We start from the raw sequence: 17,116 nt of genomic DNA on the forward strand, positions 1-17,116 counted from the left end.
GTAAGTCCTCCTTCTTGGGACCAAAACCACCATAGGGGCAGAGACCATGTCACCTACAAAGGCTTGCACAATGCCTGGCCCAGGGCAGGGATAATAAACCATGTTGTAGGAATGCATTAATGAATGTAGGCCAGGTTTCACTAGGGAGACTGGGTGAGTTCCCAGATACTGAGCAGTGTCAGGGGCCTCAGGACACTTGCTCCCTCTCCAGGCCTGGGACGAGGGTGAAGTAAGTCAGGCACTAGCTTTGGGTACAAAATGTAAGAGGGCCCCAACAAACCCAGTAATCAAGCCCAGGACTATTTTTTATTTATGTTATGTTCTAAATTAACTCTACGTTTTCCAAACAAATCAAAAGTGATGCAAAAGAAACTCCACAATGAACAAAACATCAAAACTTTAAATAAAGACAGGTCCCACCTTGCACGTGTATGACTTACCTGGCTTGCTTCACCTCAACCTCAGCCCTGAACTGGATCCTGTCTTTATTTAAAATTTTCATACAATTTTAAATTAAATTTTGATAAACTTTTTTGAGATAAAAATTAATTTTGATAAAAATATTGTGTTAAAATAATATTGGTCTGGATTGTTGAGCTTTTTGGTGCCACCCCCCCCCACACATGGTCCCCTGCCTCATTTAGCCTCCAAGGCCAATGTCTCACTGTGGATCTCCTTCACTCTCAAAGTGTGACCTCTGCTCGTGCTCCTGGCCAGGACTTGCAGTTCTCTCCTGGCTCCAAATTCTTTTTGGACTTGACTCACATCAGGTCACACAGTTTTAAACAGTTCTATTTAAAATTAGTGCCCACCACAAGACAGGAGGTGCTTCTGCTTTTCTGGAAAGCTGGAAAAAAGGCTAGAAAAAGGGCAGGTGTGGTTGATTGTGTAGGAGTGGGGTAAGGAGGGTGATTATGGTTCAGAAGAAATGTTCATCCTCTGGCTGGTCAAGGAGGACTTACTGCTTGTTGCTGGTGGGGAGGCAGGGGGGTGTGGGGAAGGGGGTTGGGAGGACCCACTCTGCCCAGGCCCACTGTGACCAAGGAACCAAGACCTCCTTTCAGCTTCTGTCCGGGCAACAGGGAGAGCCAGAGGGTTAGGGACTGGCAGAGTGGGGCACTGGATGAAACCCTCCATGCCACCCACCCCATGCCAGTTCCTCTTACTTGGGGTGCCTGATGGGTACTTCCAACACCAGCTCTGGAGGAATCTGGAAGAGCTCGGGGTCGTTGCCGTTGGCCTGGAGCAGGAGTGGCAGGACATCGAAGCGGCCTCTTGGGGGTTTCCAGCCCTGCTGTGTGCAGATCTGCAACCAGAAGTGGTCAGGTCATGCCACCGCCACTGCTGCTGTGCCCCAGACCCTCCAGACACTATGGCAGTGGGGGGAGGGGCAGAGATCCCAATGCAAGCCAGCAAGCAGCACCTTCCTCTGGAACTCCCAGAGGGCAAGAGCCAAATCTGTTGTATCTATAATACCCTCGAGCACAGGGTCTGGCATGTGCTAGGTACTCGCTCTGGAACTGTTTGCATCGGGCACCCTGAGATATAAAGAAAACCTACCACATCTGATGAAGGCGGAATTATCAGAGTTTGTGCATAAATGCATCTGTTAGAGCAGCTGTCCAATCGAAATATAAAGCAAACCACATAAATAATTGAAAATTTTTTAGCAGCTACATTTCAAAAGGTAAAAAAAAAAAAAGCCCAAACAAAAAAGCAGGTGAAATAATTTAAATAATACATTCATTTTAAATAATATATTTTAATTTCAATAATATTTGATTATTAGTTACTAATCATCATAATCATATTTATATCAAAATTAACTTAATATATTACAGTATTGATAGCAATATATTTTAATAATATACTTAACATTAAAATATGTAATATAGTTATCCAATAAATATAGCAAATGTATAATATATTACATAATTAAATGTATTAATCATCATTAGTGTGATAATGGTAAATTATTAAATACATTATTAATATTACCATAATATATTTAACATAAATTTTAATATATTAACTAACTCAATAGGTATATTAATTTTTAATAAATATAATAGATTAGCCTAACATTATCTACAATATCATTACAATATGTAATCAAGATGAAAACTATTAAATGAGATATTTTCCACTCTGTTTTGTTCTCAGTCTTTGAGATCCGGCGTGTGTTTCATACTCTCGAGGCACCTCAACTTGGACTTCCCACATTTCCAGCGCTCACTAGCCACATGTGGCCAGAGGCTGCCACCCTGGACAGCGCAGAGCAGAGGGTTTCAAAAGCTACGGTTATGTGGTTATGTTTGGAGTGATTCTTTCTGCTGTGTGGGTAGGAAGAGGAAAAGCACGAAATCACGGGCTTAGAAGAACATGTGCTGTCAGCAAGGTTCCTGGAGACAGAAGGGGAGGAAGAGGCTGTGGCGTTTATGTTCTGGTGGCCATGAAGACAAGGTCAGCCAACTATGCAGTTAGCGCTCAGCCAAGTGGAGCCGAGAGTCTGGCTGAGTGTAAATCGGCACAGGTGCAACTCCTGGTCGCCCTGGTTACAGCCCCTTCTTCTCTCGATAATAACATTTTAATAAGAAAAGCCACATGCAAATGAAGTCAGTAGCAATGAGAGAGTGGAGCAGCGCTTGGTTTTGCCAGCTCTGTCCTGAGGGGTGGTGACAGTGGAAAGAATAGAGATGAATCTCAACTGGGGATGGTGTTAACTAAGGTGATAAATAAGAAGGGTGCCAGGCTTTGTGCTTGAGATCATTCTAGGCATGGGTCTGCCCATGGTGTCCTCTATGGGCATAGGTGCTGTAAGCTATCGTGCGTTCCCTTTGCTACCCGTCTGCATCACCAGTGGATGGGGAGATGGTGGTGCCTGTTTTCCTCCTGGCTTTTATGAATTGATTTGGGCTGCCAGAAACTGTGGTCATATTGGTACTATGCAGAGACGCGCTCATCCAAAGAAGGACTGGGTAGGCAAAATTGTGGAAGTGAAGGAATGATAGGACTCTGACATATTACCCAATTCAGAAAAGGTGCATACTAGACACTAATAGCCCCTGTATGTCAGCTCCTCTCCTGCTGGTGGGAGGCAGGAGAACTTTGGACTGTACTTCGAGATCTCTCTCTGCTTATTTGGTGGCCTTGGAGAACTCATTCGGCTGTGTTGAGACTCAGTCTACTCATCCGTGAAGTGGGACGATAGTTCCTATCATGACGGCTAGACAAGGTAATGGATGGAAATGACCACATGACCAGCTGTAAGGGAATCAGCTGGACTGGGGGCACCCAAAAGGAGCAGGAGGTTGGGAGAGGAGTAAACAGTACCCCACTGGCTGCTTTCCCTGTGATGATAAGCTTTAAAGTAAGAAAAGGCTGTGGATAAAGACAGTTTAGGGGACTGAGAGCCCAGGCAGGGGATGGGGTGGGAGGCACACACCTCTGTGAATTCCACGTTGGCTGGGTCCCCTAGGATGGAACCGTCAGGCTGCTTGTAGCCAGCATAGCGGATGAGCTGAGAGTTCCAGACTCGGAAATCATGCTTGCCGTCAGTCCTCTGGGGAAATATGGTGATGGCAGACCTGTGGTGGGGAGAGGGGGACCTGTGGTGTCAGGGCAGGGTTGGTGCCTTATGGACATACCGGAAAGGGCATCACCCAGGCCACCAAGTGTGTGAGGCTGAGGGTGGACTACCTCTGTGCCAAGGTCCCCAAAGGACCATGGGGTCACTGTTGAAAGGGAGGGACCATGCCTCGTCCCTCTACTGGATCACTGGTCTGAAGAGTAGAGGATGGGAGGCCTTATGGCAGCCCGCTGGAGAACAAAGAATCCTGCTCTGCTTAGAGACCATTAAACACTCTTGGCTTGGGCTAGTTTCCCATGGGATCCTTTGCAGCAGGTAATCTCCAGGGAAACAATGTGGGATCCTCCTTCCCTCTAAGAGCCCACCACTGATTCCCAGCTCCAGTCTTGCACTTACCACCATCCTTAACTTCCCGCCCCATGTGCCCACCCCCTGTATCATACCAAAGTCTACACACTTACAACTAAGACGAAACCTTAGTACTTCCCTTGTACTCACATTTATTCACTTTAGAAGAAAACTGGAGATCGCCACTGGCCTCGCCTACCTAAAGAGGCAACTATGAGACTGTATACTGTTGTTACATTGCAGGAAGATGTTGTTTGCTGAAGACACCTAGCTGGAGCCCCGCTCATGCTGCTAAAGGGGTGATCAGTAGCGTTAGAGAGGTGTTAAGGAAGTCTTAACACCAAACTGGGGCTTTGTCTTTGGCATCATCGGAAGGACATGGTTTAATGTGATCTCATACCAGGAGCTCCTGCCACCCCGGCTCACCCGTCCCACCAGTGGATTCCATCCCAGGCTGCGGAAGCCACCGCCCTGACTTGTGTCAGCATGAGGATCACATGGCAGGTCCAGTCCGTTGCTTGCAGATCTTCTCTACATATTCTGCCCTTGGAACTTTGCCCTGCTGCCCATCTTGGCTGGACTCCCTCTCTGTTGTCATGTACCCACATTCAAGGAGTGGCTCAGATTCCATTCCTCCACAAAGCATGCCCTGTCTTGTATGTTGCCAGGGACGCCTTCTTTCTGAGCACATGAGGGTCTTACTGTGTGCACAGGACCAGACGCCATTGAATACTGCAGGGATGGTGCACTGCACCTGGGGGCGGGGGGAAGGGGGGTGAGTCTAGAATGAGGGCTGAAGGTAGGACTCACCCAGAGCCAACAGTGCTCTCAACAACCTCCTAGCAAAGGCGCCATATTGGAGATGAACACAGAATGAGTCAAGCTGTCAGCCTTCCCTCCAGCAGTAAAACACATGGCCGTTGCTTTGGTTGAGCACCAGATAAAGGGTGTTTGTGTAACATATATATTTAAAAAGTATGTTTAGAAACACCAGAATCACACACAGCGGGTGGAATGCTTACTCTGTGTGCGGGAACCGAGACCAACAGAAGAAACACAACACACTTACGTCTCCTAAACATAATTTCACTGAACGGCAGATCGAATGCCTTACATCTCGCTCTCCCTGTCCCTTCTCCCTTGCTTGCCTTTCTCTGTTATGGTTAGGTGATTTCTACGTATGGTATACGTTCTCTGATGGCTTTCTTATCATGTCTAGCAGAATATTTTGTTTAGTAGAAGATCTTGAGAACTGCCCTCCCAAGTTGATAACTGTAAAAAGTGGAGGTGCATTGCTTGGCTTTTGGTGATTCCCCCCTTCCCCATATTGCCTTGTAATATCACCATTTAGAGAAGACCACATAAGCTCCTTGAGGGCTGAGACCTTGACTGGGCCCTCCATTGATGCTCAGGATACACAGGAGGGTTCTTGATGATGTCCTCTGAGGGATGAGGTCTTTTAGGAAGAGATTGAAAAACCAATTCCCCAAGCTCAGGCTCTGGGCTTATATTATAGGCCCCTTCCCTACTGGTGGGCTCAGCTGGAGCAACAATTTCCTTCTCAAGGAAGGGACATGGCCAAGACAACTCTTGCTTAATGCAAACAAGCCACCATGGGGATAAGCTCAGTGCAGCCTGTGGCTTGTGGGAATTTCCCTACAGTGGCCCTCATGGCTCCTCCGTGGGGCTGGTCCTCAGCAGCTGGGACCAGATGCCGGAGCAGAACTGATTTACAAGATTGACAAGTAGAACTGTGGGGTCCCAGCTGTTCCCTTCCAGCTGCAACTTGCCAGCGTGGAAGCCGCCATCCCACATTGGTACTGGGATCCTCTGCCTTGGTCTGCCCCCTGGGGCTTTGTTCTTTGTCTGGGGCAAGAGGGGTCCAAGGTATGGCTTGGCTAGGTAGCATCTGAGGGAGCTGCACCCACAGCGGCAGGAAGAGACATGGTCTTTTAAACCCAGGGAAATTCTAAGGTAGCTCCGAGCAACACAGTAGGATATGGTACAAGCAGGTCACTATTGGCACTGGGATTTTCCGTGTCCTGGGAATGGGAAACACCCCCTCCTTCCCCCTCCATGGGTGATATTGAACTGTGGGTCAAGTCTGATTTTGGTTGCAAGAGTCTATTTCTTCCAGAATAGACAGGGCATGGGAGGTGGAACAAAACAGCCAGGCCACCTCTTCCAGCTAAGCACATCTCCCTGAGGGGAGAAGGGGAGCATTTTCTCTGCAGGTGAGCCAGTCAACTCCAGACCCCAGGGTCAGTGCTTTGGGGGCATCAGACTCCCCTCCCCCAAGCTGGCAGGCTCACCGGAGGTTCCCTTTGTTGGTGGCATACTTGATGTGGTTGCAGATGTAGTTGAACATCCCATGAGCTGTGGTGCAGTCACGGGCATCGAACACCTGCAAGGGGTACATGGTGAGAATGGGTGCCTCTGCCTTCCCTCCTCGGCTCCCCCAGTGGGCGGAGAACCTGGAGCCCACGTCACCTGCTGCCCCACTCAAGTAGGAAGCACTCCACTAATGAGACCTCGGCTGGGCTTTCAAGTTTTGTTTTCTATCCTAGTAACTATGGTCAATCAAACCAGGAAAAATCCCCTGAAAGCAGGCATGCTGTGTAAGTGCATGTGGTTACAGGATGATGAGTAAAGGAGAGACCTTAGTGGGCTAGATGTATTTCCTGGTAGGAAACACTAGGGATCAGGGATTTAAAAACAAAATAAATACAAATCAAACAAAGCCCTCTGAACTTAATAACTAATCTATTTGAGACTTCAAACTATTCCCCGGGTGGTGGGGGTGGGGAATCATACCAGGGGACACAGAATCTAATGTCTTCAGGGAATAGGTTGATAGTATAAATAAGCAGAGAGAGTAGGTAGGAGACAAGAAGGAATGGTGGGGTCTGTGGTAAACTGGAGAGTGTAAGCCTTACCAAGAGACACGCACGTTCCTTTTTAAAAAAAGCACCATGTTGGCTCAATGAGACAGGACTATACGGCAGATTCAGTCACGACCTGAGAATCTGGGGCCCTATGACCATCCATCTACTATCTCACCTTGCCTTCCAGGGGCCCCTGGAGCTCATCCGTCCTCACCCACCAGAGCCGCACCGCCTACCTGCAGCTTGGACCACTGGATCCTGCCGACGCAGCGGGAGGCATTCCGCCAGGCGTGCTTTGCCCCATAGATGAGCTCCGTGTCTTTGAGCTGGTAGGTGCCTGTGGTTTCGATCTCTTTGTTCACCTCTTCCAGCCTCTCTGTGTGGGCCTTGGAGCCAGATCTGAGTGAGGAAGGGAGGGACAGGGGAGGGTCACCTTCTCTCCTGATTTAGGGGTTGGCGAAGGGGCCGAGCCGTCCCACGAGGGCAGAAGCCACAGCGAGTCTGAGTCGACATGCGGACACAACAGTTCAAGCATAAGAAGACGGCAAACTCAAAAGTCCACAAAGGCCCAGTAGTGACTGAACTGGCTGGGTGGGGACTGTGCCCAATGGGTGAGTCAATGCCTGATTCAAAGGGGGCAGCTACCACTCTGCTCCTGCTGGTTGTTACCTGGGAGGAGTGGGGGCCGGGGATGCCAGGTCTCCTTTCAAGAGAAACTGGAAATCTGATTTTTATTTTAATTTTATTCATCTATTTATTTATGTTTAAGTAATCTCTACGTCCAGTGTGGGGCTCGAACTCACAACTTAGAGATCAAGAGTCATGTGCTCCACCAGCTGTGCCAGCCAGGTACTCCTGGAAATCTGATTTTTTTTTTTTTAAAGAGAAGCCTTTTTTTTTTTTTTTTTAAATGATGACAGGGAATTCAATTTTAGAAAGTTGAAAATATTATGAAAAATTTCGGGCTTACAAAAAGGTATCCAGAACAATATAATGAACACCCACGCCTAAGAAATAATCAATGAAAAATGATATTATAGTTCCTTGGGGACTATGTTCCCATTGTAACCCACTTTCTTCCCAGAAGTGCCTGATATTTTTCTTTTTTTTTTTTTTTAAAGATTTATTTATTTCAGAGAGAGAGAGAGAGAGAAAGAGAGAGAGTGACAGCAAATAGGGGGAGGGGCAGAGGGAGAGAGAATGCCAAGCATACTCTGTACTGACGTGGGGCTCCATCTCATGACCCTGAGATCCCAACCTGAGCCAAAATCAGGAGTTAGTTGCCTAACCAAGCCACCCAGGGTGCCCCCTCTTATGCTTTTCTTTTTTATGTTTATTGTATACAGACTTACATAAGTATATATATTGTATATATTTACATAAGTACATATATATTTACATAAATATTTATGTTATATATATACATATATATATACTTATGTAACTATTCCCTAAACCATGTACAGTATTACTCTGTACATTTAAAAAGTTTATATAAATGGTGCTACCTTGAATGTTTTCTTTTATAAAGTTATCCTTTCTTCCTTTTGCATAGTTATTTGCAAGCTTCATTCCCATGAACATGCTGAGTGCCAACTCACTCATTTTCTGTAGCTGTTATGACATTCCATGATTTGGAAAATACCACCACTTACTTACACATTCTCTGCTGAGGGAGTCGAAGTTGTTTCGGGTTAGCTCTTTGATTTTAATTTTTTTCCTATTATAACAATGTCTCATTGAACATTTTTATGTATGTCTTCTGGTGAACAAGTTAAGTGTGAGAGTTTCTTTAAGGTAGTGTGCCTAGACACAGAATTGCTTGAAATGTTTCAGATTTAAGCAACTTTGCAGGCCAAAGACATTCCTGGGGACCAGATTTGGCCCTTGGGCCACCAGTTTTCAAACTGTGCGTATGGAGGGCAGAGCCCTTATGCTCAGGTCTTGGTTCAACCATCACAGAGCTGGAGTTGAAGTCTTTGTCTTGGTCCTTGGTAATTCACCCTGGGTCCCCCGAGTCAACATACACTTGCCTTTTAATTGACGAGTAGTACTGATCAATGAACTCTTTGGCGAGAGGAAAGAGCTGCTCTTTTGTGCGGACGTCTTCAGGCCTTCGTATTTGCTGAGAAGGGAGCATGATGGAGCCCATACAGATGTGCTCGGTGCATCCCGTTTCCTGGAAGGACAAGAGAGATTTGGACGATCACTTGGTCTTACCCAAGTGTAGCACAAGTGGGGCTGTGGACGTGGATCTGACATTCATGGTAGAGTTTACCTGGCCTTTAATACCCAAATGGGATTTCTCAAGTACCAGCTTCAAATCATTGTGGGATGTGGTCACCAGTAAAGGTGAGAATCCACAGGCAGTGTGTTAAAGTTCTGAAAGTGTTTGCTCTACTCATCTAGGGGAAGAGAGGCTTTCTGACTGGCACTGCCTGAGAATCAGACTCATTGGTACTGAATCCCCCAATTTTTTTTGATCTTGTGTTGATCAAGAAGGAACTTGTAGAGTGGTTGCAATAGGTCACTTGAACATCTCTCTGGGATGTTGACTGCAAAAAAGTGGCCCCAATTCTTCTCTTGCCTGTATTCATACCCTTTGCAATGTGACTCTAGAGCAATTCTCATCGAGAGGCGGAGCCTATACCCTCTCCCTTTGAATGTGAGCTGGTTTTGGTCAATAGAAAACGGCAGAGGTGCTGTTGTGCCCATCCCATGCCTAGGCCTCAAAAGATCTTGTATGCTTCTGCTCATTCTCTCTCTGAAAACCTTGCAACCACCATATGAACCAGGCCAAGTTAGTTTGCTGGGGGATCAGAGTTATCCTAACCAAGGCCATCCTAGACCTGCCTGGTGTCCCTCAGATGATTGCAGATGCCTGAAATCAACTGAAACCAGCAGGACCACCAAGCCAATCTGTAGACTTTTGGAAAATAATGAGTGGTTGTTGTTTTAAGTCCCTGACTTTTGGGTATATTTGTTATGCAGCAATAGCTAACCAACACACTATTCTTCCAAGAGGCTCATTTTCAACAAAAATGTAAAGCAATGTGTTGAATTGCTAACTGTTAAAAATATGATCTAAAAGTTTAGCAGAGGGCCGCCCGGGTGGCTCAGCAGTTTAGCGCCGCCTTCAGCCCAGGGCGTGGTCCTGGAGACCCGGGATTGAGTCCCATGTCAGGCTCCCTGCATGGAGCCTGCTTCTCCCTCTGCCTGTGTCTCTGCTCTCTCTCTCTGTATCTCTCATGAATAAATAAATAAAATCTTTAAAAAATATAATAAATAAAAGTTTAGCAGAAACCCAGTGAAACCAAGGAAGGGCTTTTTCAATACCTTATCAGTGGTCAGACTGTGAGAGACAAAGAAGATGTGTTCAGAACCAGCAACTTCACTTGGATTCTTGTGGGTTCAAGGTATACAAATGAAAAGTATTTCCATGAGTGAGTAAGTATCCACCAGTGGTTCTCAAATGGGAGTGGATTTCCCTACCAGGAGATGCTGAGTAATATCTGGAGACATTTTTGGTTATCACAAATTCAGGGGGGCTACTGACATCTCATGAGTATAAGCCAGAAATGACGCTAACCACTCTACAGGCACAGGGCAGGCCCCACAACAAAGACTTAGCCAACACCAAATGTGAAGTTGGTCTCTGTCCTGCTGGGATACTCACCAATGTGCTCTTAAGGTGGAGGGTGTCAGTGAGAACCACATCCGTCTCCCAGTTCTTGACCTTGAGGAAGCGGGGGCACTTGGAGGGGCTTCCATTCTTTGTGGGAGACTGTTTTCCCGAGGCAGGGGGCTGGAGGAGACAAGGAAGTATGGGACATCAGACACTGGAAAACTGTCTCCACTTGTGGAGATAAATCACAAGTAAACCCGTATGTGAACAATGTAGTATCAGTTGGTGATAAGGATATATGATGATGACTAAGTAGAGGGGAGAAAGGCAAGTGCAAAGGCCCTGAGGTAAGGATAAGCTTGTGAAGTTCAAAGGACCAGCAAGGAGGCCACCGTGGCTGGAATGTAGGAGTGTGATTAGGGCAAGGAGATGAAATCTGGCAGGAGGCAGGTGAGTTGCTCTTCCTGGAATCTGCCAGTTACCAAGCACCTGCACAGAGAGGAAGACTCATTCTCCCACGTGACACCTACAAGGTGGTTGGGAACCTGGTCTCTCTACCTATGCCAAAGGAGGCACTGTGGAAAAGCCTTTTGGGTTCTATTCTTTGGGGAGGGGTCAAGAACTCAAAGGTGGCCTCTCTGGTGTCTAGCACAGGTCCTTGCAGATAGTAGGGACTCACTGAATGTCTGCTGAATGAGTAAATGACCAAGGGACAGAGTCTGCCTCTCTGAATGGTGCTGGCTTTTAGGCCTGAGGAATCAAAGCTGAAGCTAGGTCAAATTCCTTGGATTCCTGGGCTTCCCTGCTATAGTCCAAACTCACTACATCTGGTGAGCACTGGGAAAACGGAAAAAATTAAGTTAAAAAATTTCAAAGCATAGAATATTTACCCTGAATTTTAGGCTTCTGCCTCTTGAAAATGCCAAATGTGTTCCTGCCTTTGGGCCTTTGCACTGACTGCTCCCTCTGTGTTGAACACCTTCAGTCTCCCATCTGTCTTCCCTTCTATAAACAAAATGCCCAGTTGGTGTTAGGCGATAAGTCTTGGGCTGACCAAAGTTGGCCCATCCATTTTAGATCTCATTAATAAGGATTACGTTCGTCTTGGGTGTTTCCGAGTAATTGTCTACCTGTCTATGCATCAGACAAGTGTCAGTCAGCAACTGTAAGGGAGAAGCAGCAGGTATGCCCTGCTGTGTCAGCTAGGTGGGGGAAGGGAGAAGACAAACCAGTGTGGAGTGACACTCATGCCAAAGAATGGAGCCCTGGACAGAGACCTTGTGGGAGGGCATTCACACACTCAACTAGTATTTATTGAGCACCTACTATGAGCTAGACACTGTTAGGCAATGGGGGCACTGTGGTGAGCAAGATAGAGAGTGCTCTGGCCCTTCTGGGACACTGATGTGAGAGAAGTGGAGTTAAGTCACAAGTAAACCTATATGTGAACAATGTAGTATCAGCTGGTGGTAAGGATATATGATGATGACTAAGTGGAGGGGAGAAAGGCAAGTGCAAAGGCCCTGAGGTAAGGATAAGCTTGTTAAGTTCAAAGGACCAGCAGGGAGGCCACCGTGGCTGGAGTGTAGGAGGGTGATTAGGGCAAGGAGATGAAGTCAGGGAGGAGGCAGGAGGAACTGGGTTGGTGGAATTCAGGTGGGTAAGGAAGCTGTGAATTACACTTAAGTGGGCTAAGTCCAGGAAAGAAATCATAGAGCATGCTGAAGGGCTAAGACTGAAAACTGGCATTCAAGAAGCATTTACCGTATGCCAAGCAAGAGCTTATGCCCATTTTACAGATGAGGAAACGGAGGCACAGAGAGGTTAAGTTGCCCAAGGTCACAGAGCTAGTACACTGGAGCCAGGAGTCAGATCCTGGAAATCTGTCTTTCAAATCATGTTCTTTTTCTTTTTCTTTTTCTTTTTTTAGATTTTATTTATTTATTTGACAGAGAGAGAGAGAAAGGCACAACTAGGTAGAGTGGCAGGCAAAGGGAGAGGGAGAAACAGGCTCTCAGTTGAGCAGGGAGCCTGATGCCGGGCTTGATCTCAGGACCCTGGGATCATGACCTGAGCCAAAGGCAGACGCTTAACTGACTGAGCCACCAGGAGCCCCTCAAACCATGTTCTTAACTGTTGGACTCTCCTGCCTCTTCGCCATTATGCATAAGTCATTCATTCATTCATTCAACATATGTTTATTGAGTAGGTTCTATGTTCCAAGCAAGGCAGCAAGGGCCAGGGCTATAGTGACAACTAGACAGATGAGAACTCTGCCCTCATGGAGTTCTTTTTTTTTTTTTAATTTTTTTAAATTTTTTATTTATTTATGATAGTCACAGAGAGAGAGAGAGAGAGAGAGAGAGAGAGAGGCAGAGACATAGGCAGAGGGAGAAGCAGGCTCCATGCACCGGGAGCCTGATGTGGGATTCGATCCCGGGTCTCCAGGATCGCGCCCTGGGCCAAAGGCAAGCGCCAAACCACTGCGCCACCCAGGGATCCCCCTCATGGAGTTCTTAGTGCAATGTTGGGGTGGGGGGAGAGATGACAGTTGTATGATCGTTATAATCAAGTACAGTGGGTGTCATAATATGGGACGTTGGTGGTGTATAAAGGACTGTGGAAACACAAAAGAGAGACACCTAACCTACAGCATTTGACTTCTAAGTTGAGATCTGATCTGAAGGACAAGTAGGTGTCAATCAGGCAAAGAAAGAAGAGCAAGGTCTTGCAGGCAGAAAGAACAACTTATGCAAAGGTCCTGAGGTGACAGGCATATCATAGCCTCCTTTCTGGCCAGTGGAATAAGACTATGTTAGTATCTGGGGAGCTGAGGATAGGTGAACAGCATGTTAAAGACAGCTCCAGAACCATCCAAGTGGTAGCAGAGAACAAAAGGAAGGTGCCATGACTCATGATCTTCCATACCTCCCTGCTGTGGCCAGATCTGGTCATCTCCAGTGGTTCCCATCTCAGTGCTGGGCATCACCATCCATCCACCTGTGCAAGACACAGGTGGGAGCTATCCTGGACATAGTACTCTTTATCCCCCACACCTGATCCTCCCCCAAGTCCCCCCATTTTAGCTTCAAAATAGCTCTAGAATACACCCCTTCCTTTTTCTCCCCATCTAACCAGCCAGTATCCTCGCCAGACAAAATCATCTTTCACTTGGATGAATGTGATCACCTCCTAAATGTCAGCCACCACTTCCTGCTCTTAGTGTCATAATCTGCTAGGGTCAGTACCCCTGCTAGTCCTATCAGTAATGCCACGGCCATAAGTGTTACTATAGTCCTGCCACACCAGGAGCAGGAGAAGGATGTAGGAGTCTTCCCTTCACTCCCATTTGCACTTTCTGCCTGCTGAGCTCTGAGTTATTTTACTACGTCGCCTTGTGAAGCCACATGCAGACAGTTCCATTTCCTTTGAAGGCCTGGCCAGACAGCACCAACACTTCTTTAAGATCTGTCTTCACTACAGTCTCTTCCAGCAGACATGCAAGGGATGGAAGTCACATCTTTGGGCAAGACTTTGTAGCAACACATTCCTCCGACCATGCCAACATGAGAACCAAAAAAAATCTGACCTTGCCCATGCGGGAGGCACCCGAGCCATCCTCCCTAAATATTGCGCATCATTCAGCCAGTTTGCAAACTCTCTTAACCACCCGCATGGACGTCCTGGAGGCTGGGGAGCAGTTGGAATCCCAGAGAGAGGATAATGGGACAGACACAGTGCTAACGCTGGGGTCAGGCCTAGGACCCGTGGAGGGGGTGGGAGGGCAGGTGGATGGGGAGCAGAGTGAGGCAGGGGGAAGAGGGGTGGGGTACGGCTGGTGGGTGGGCAGCTGGCAGCCTTCATCGGCAGTGTGTGGAGGGAGTAACAGGCATAATGAAAGAGGCCATCTGTTGAGGATCCAGATGTGTGAGGGGTGGTCATTTCGAGCCAAGGAATGGGGGGCTCAGGCGCGAGCTGCGCCTCTCTCCGCCCTGGGCTGTGCTGAACTGCACACACTTGAAACCAGGCATTAGGAAGCCTCTGGCAGGGCTGTTGTACTTGGGGCTTTGATGTTTTAATTAGCCAGCAGTAATATTAGATGACTCAGGAGGGGACAAATGGGGAGATTAATATAGCAGTCAGGGGCCCTGCATGGGGCATGCAAATGACTTTTCTGAGTGGGGACTGAAATGTTCTCGTTAAAAATGCAGATTAGTGGCACTTGTGAGTTATTAAGCTGGGGACAGGGCACAGGTGGGCTCTGGGCAGCAGCTCCACGTGTCCTTTACTAGAGTTGTGCCTGGTGTGGTCAGCGGACGCTTTTTAGGTGGTGGGAGATCCTGGTTAGATCTTGGTGGGCTCTGTGGGAGGGCTGCCTGGGACATCGCTCCTAAGTGGGCATTTCAAAGGCTCTGTCCACACCTCTTTGCTTCTGGAGCCTGCAGGGGCTGTGAAATGGAAGGTAGTGGCCTTGCAGCCCAAGAGGAGATAGTGAGGGGACGTCATACCAGCCCCGGGGCCTGGAGCCAGGAATTCAGCCTTGTAGGCACCCTGACACCCTGGTTCCTTCTGCCCTCTCCTTCTTTTCCATCTCCCTCTCCTTCAACAAATACACACTGAGCACCTACTGTGTGCCTGGGACTCGTGTTCTTGGCCCTACGGTGGTCCCCACTCTCATCCCGCAACCAGGAGAAGCCTCATCCGGCTGCGTGCCACGGTCTCAGACTGTGGCCAGGGGGACAAACCTGGTCCGCTGCCTGCTTTTTATGCAGCCCACAAGCTAGGAAGGGTTTTTTCCCCCCCATCTTTAGCCCGTTGAATAAAAATATCAAAAGAAGAGTCGTGTTTCATGATACATACAAGTTACATGAAGTTCAAATTTCAGTGTCCATAAATAAAGTTTTATTGGCACACGGACACCCTCATTTGTTCTTAGATTATCTGTGGAGGCTTTAGGGATAGGGCAGCAGAGCAGGGTCGTTGTCACGGAGACCAAGGTCATAAGGGCCACAGAGGCTAAAACTATTTCCTACTTTTCCCCTTACAGAAAAATCTAGACTCTTGATCCAGAGAATCGACTTCCAGTGGTGGAACGCTTAAGTTATTTTTACCTGTGTCTCCACTTGCTTAAATGGCACTGCATTAGAGATCTTTCCTGATTGTCCTTTAAAACAGCGCCCCACCCAGTATTCTGTGCTCCCTTATCATGCTTTAGTTTTCTTCAAGGCATTTATCACTGCCTGCAATTTGCGAGTGTATATGTATTTGCATGTGAATGTATATATGTCTAAGTCTCTATGTCTTATGGATCTGGTTAGACATAATACATACATATATATATACATATATATGATGTCTACAGATATTTAGATATAGATATGGTTTTCTGCTTACCCACTGTCTACTTTGCTCTGTGTCTAGCCCCTAGACCAGTGTCCAGCACATTGCACATGCTCAACAAACTGAGGTCTGCCACAGATGAACTGTCCCTTCTGAATTCCTATGTTAAAGCCCTAACCTGTTGGAGACAGGAAGTAATTAAGATGAAAAGAGGCCATAAAAGGGGCACCTGGGTGGCTTAGTGGGTGAAGCATCTGCCCTTGGCCTAGGTCATGATCTCAGGGTCCTGGGTTCCAGCCCCATATCATGTCGTGCTGCTCAGCAGGGAGTCTGCTTCTCACTCTCTCTCTGCTCACCTCTCCCTCACTCCTGCACACTCTCTCTTTCTTGCTCATTCCCCCTCAAATAAATAAATTAAATTTAAAAAAATGGGGCAGCCCGGGTGGCTCAGCGGTTTAGTGCCGCCTTCAGCCTGGGGTGTGATCCTGGAGACTTGGGATCGAGTCCCACGTCGGGCTCCCTGCATGGAGCCTGCTTCTCCCTCTGCCCGTGTCTCTGCCTCCCTCCCTCCCTCTCTCTCTCTGTGTCTTTCATGAATAAATGAATAAAATATTTTTTAAAAAATTGTCATGAGTAGGACCTAATCTGACAGGATTGGTGACCTTATGAGAAGAAGAGACCGTTCTCTCTTTCCCTCCACGCACACACAGAAAACCAAAATAAGGACATGGTGAAGGTGGCCGTCTGCAAGCCAGGAAGGGAGCCCTTGCCCAGTGTGACCACACTGGCACCCTGACCGTGGACTGCAGCCTCCAGAGCTACGAGAAATAACTTTCTACTTCTAAGCCACCCCAGTCAGTGGTGTTTTGTGATGGCAGCCCAAGCCAAGGAACACAAGGCCTAAATGCATTTCAAAATCCCTTGAATGCTAAGCCAAAGGCTTTTGTCTTGATTAAGTAGAGAATGGCCCCCCCCCCATGAAGCTGCCTGATTGGGGGGGCACTTCTCAAAGCCAAGGTTTAGGCCACGTGGCTGCAAGGGCTGTGGGAGGGAGTTCTCTCCGCTGAGTGCGGAGAGAACCACGGGGCTGCCTCGGTGCAGGGGGAAGCTGGGAGGGCAAAGCACAGCTGCAGCAGCTGTGGTGGGGTGGGAGGAGCCAGAGTGGGGTGCCAGAAGCAGAACAGACAGCCTGGGGGTGTGAGAGGGTGGGAGGGGGCAAGGGACAAAATCAACAGTGACTTGGAGGCCTCCTCATGAGTGGGAGGACGTCGGGGAGTAAGGAGCAGCAGTGACAGGAAGGTGGTGGAGGGGGGCTTTTTAAGGCAGGAA

At 47.7% G+C, this 17,116-nt stretch overlaps 1 protein-coding gene across 9 annotated transcripts in view; it reads right to left on the bottom strand.

Moving 5' to 3' along the window:
• NOS1 (nitric oxide synthase 1) overlaps positions 1-17,116 on the bottom strand; it is a 180,033-nt gene that overhangs the window by 48,240 nt on the left and 114,677 nt on the right. For all 9 annotated transcript variants that reach the window (XM_072722934.1, XM_072722935.1, XM_072722933.1 and 6 more), the window contains exons 4-9: positions 10,499-10,627; positions 8,856-9,001; positions 7,059-7,221; positions 6,250-6,341; positions 3,446-3,587; positions 1,167-1,306 (exon numbers count right to left, since the gene is read on the bottom strand). In XM_072722934.1, the coding sequence (XP_072579035.1) occupies positions 1,167-1,306; positions 3,446-3,587; positions 6,250-6,341; positions 7,059-7,221; positions 8,856-9,001; positions 10,499-10,627 (812 nt within the window). The remainder of the gene's footprint in view (positions 1-1,166; positions 1,307-3,445; positions 3,588-6,249; positions 6,342-7,058; positions 7,222-8,855; positions 9,002-10,498; positions 10,628-17,116) is intronic.

Source organism: Vulpes vulpes, chromosome 10 (genome assembly GCF_048418805.1).
Source record: "Vulpes vulpes isolate BD-2025 chromosome 10, VulVul3, whole genome shotgun sequence".
NCBI classification, from domain to species: Eukaryota; Metazoa; Chordata; class Mammalia; order Carnivora; family Canidae; genus Vulpes; species Vulpes vulpes.